General features: G+C 44.6%; 1 protein-coding gene across 3 annotated transcripts in view; it reads left to right on the forward strand.

The window, feature by feature from the left end:
* The window catches only part of CTCF (CCCTC-binding factor), a 47,780-nt gene extending 45,936 nt beyond the window's left edge, over positions 1-1,844 (forward strand). For 2 of the 3 annotated variants that reach the window (XM_024124877.3, XM_024124876.3), the window contains one exon: positions 349-1,844. In XM_024124877.3, the coding sequence (XP_023980645.1) occupies positions 349-533 (185 nt within the window). In that variant the 3' untranslated portion in view covers positions 534-1,844. The remainder of the gene's footprint in view (positions 1-348) is intronic. The other variant, XM_024124878.3, reaches the window with a different exon arrangement.
* Positions 1,845-2,624: the final 780 nt, after the last annotated feature.

A 2,624-nucleotide genomic window follows, 5' to 3' on the forward strand; every position in this document is an offset into this window, starting at 1 on the left:
TTTTGCGGTACGCGGGCCTCTCACTGCTGTGGCCTCTCCCGTTGAGGAGCACAGGCTCCGGACGCGCAGGCTCAGCGGCCATGGCTCACGGGCCTAGCTGCCCCGCGGCATGTGGGATCTTCCCGGACCGGGTCACAAACCCGCATCCCCTGCATCGGCAGGCGGATTCTCAACCACTGCGCCACCAGGGATGCCCCTATTCGGTCTTTTTGATTGACTTTCTCTGTATAGAATCTAAGGCTTTCCTGTGTTGCTGACATTCATTTAGTATCGAGTCTGAAAAGACCCTTTTGCAATCCTTGGGGGCTTTAATGGAGCATTTGTTTTGTTCATGCTCTTCTTTGCCAGCAACAGCCATTATTCAGGTCGAAGACCAGAATACAGGTGCAATTGAGAACATTATAGTTGAAGTCAAAAAAGAGCCAGACGCAGAGCCCGCGGAGGGGGAGGAAGAGGAGCCCCAGCCGGCCGCCACAGACGCCCCCAACGGAGACCTCACGCCCGAGATGATCCTCAGCATGATGGACCGGTGATGGCGGGGCCTCGCTCGTTGCCAGGACTGCTCTGGGCTGTGTTTAAACGGCCCGCATCTTAATTTTTCTCCCTTCTTTCTTCTTTTGGCTTTGGAAAAAGCATCATTTTACCAAACATACTGAGAACTAAAACTTCAAGGATGATGTTAGAAAAATGTGATTTAACTAGAACTTGCTGTTTGATGTTAGCAAATCATGGAATGTTCTGAGTCCCTGAGGGTTTACTGTGAAGTGCTGAGGACAGTGTTGACGCCTAACTGGTTTTCTTAGATGGAAACAGAGACATTGAACCCTCTCTCTTGCTATGGTAAACCACTCCAGAAACCACCACTGGGTTTCCCAGAGTTCTATGGTCTTCTTCCCAGGAGAGTTTTTAATTGTAAATGCAGACTTGGGAAGGACTTAGACTTTTAAACTGGTTTTTGCTTTTGCTTTGCCCTGACTCTCTTTGCTTGGAGTCAGTTGCACACCAGTAGTATGGCATGCTACGATTGGTTTCTGTCCTGAAGACTTTGCCTCTTTCTTGGCAAAGTTTCTGGTATGGTCAAGCTTGTAAATAACTTTTTTTACATTTTAATCTTTTCCATTAATTAAGAGGTTGAAAAGAAGTGCAGTGTAAGAAAACCCAGCATTTTAATTACTTGCAAATTAAGTTTCCACAGACTGTAGTATGTAAATGTTGACAAGGAATTGGATCACAATCATGTAGCAGAATGGCACCAAGACTGCTGCCCGCTAGTGACGGACACCCACCTGGAAGATCATGATTTTCCAGCCTATGGAGCCAGCATTTGAACCTTGTACAATTAACTTTGTTATGATTTCCCATCTACATTTTCTTTGCTTTGTTTGTAGCTGAATTTTGTGTTTTATAACTCCTCTGTTAAAGCAGAAGGGTGATTATGAGTGGGTCACAGCAGCTCTTAAAAGCTGGGCCAGAAAATTTCACTAGGTCAGTAATTTAAACTTTGAATCTTCAAAAAATAATAATGTGAAGCAAAACCAACTAAAAAGTGATTCTTGCACATGAACTGTCACATGTTTAAAATGTGTTTTTTAGAGAGCCTCAGTCTTGCTGATTTCAAACACTTTTTTCTTCTGTGTATTGCTTTTAAGAGAGCCATCAGTTAGCTATCAGACTCTAGGTTGATGCATTTTGTACTTAGCTGTACTGTGTGATATTTTTCATTATTTTAGGACGCCAACATGAGACCTGTAATAAAATATGTAATGGGGTTGAAAGCTGGGGAGGAGGATCTACTGCTGTACAGCTAATAAATCATAACGGATTAACAAGTGCTCCAAACACTCCGACTTGTGTGATTCCTGCCTAACGAGGGGCCCAGAGGGGTCTATGTGCGTAGCCTCAGGCAGTGCAGGCCTCCTCGCCTTTCAGATGGAAGCTATGTTTCCAGGATGACCACTTCCTCTCTAGCAAATGAGAGATGATCTTGGCAGGTGATGGAATATTGAGTGCATCCTGCTGCAAGTTTCAATGCCCCAAAAGTAGTATGTGAGTAGAGAGGTGAGTGTATACAGCTGCCAGCCCCAGGATCCAACTGAAGAGCCGGTTGCCTGTGGTAGAGCAGGTGGGCCACAGAGCTTAGAGGAGAAGGGGCTGATGGGAATCTTTGGCCTCAAGATCTCAGCTCAAGGAGAGCTGGGATCAAAATACATCGAGCTCTGCCAAGTGCAGGGGAACAGAGAGAAGCTGGGCCCAGTCTGCCCTAGAGAAGTTCATTTGAAAGGGAGACAGATGTGCCACCACCAGGCTGTGGGGAGAGAGTCCTAGATAGCACAGCTGCTTGTTAGCACCTAGGAAGCAGGATGGAAAGGGAGTATGTTAGGAAGTTTATGCATTAGTGAAATACCATCTTGCTGCTGTTGGCCATTTCTGGGTAGATTCCTTTGGCAAGCCCCTTTTAGGTGAAAGCTTTGGCCACTAATTATAGGTTTTTTGGTTTTTTGTTTGGTTTTTAAAAAATTTTTTTTTATTGAAGTATTTACAGTGTGTTAATTACTGCTGTACAGTGATGTTGATTAAGTTATATGTACATTCTTTTTTATCTAATACTACTTTCCATTATGGTT

Source organism: Physeter macrocephalus, chromosome 17 (assembly GCF_002837175.3).
Source record: "Physeter macrocephalus isolate SW-GA chromosome 17, ASM283717v5, whole genome shotgun sequence".
Classification (NCBI taxonomy): Eukaryota; Metazoa; Chordata; class Mammalia; order Artiodactyla; family Physeteridae; genus Physeter; species Physeter macrocephalus.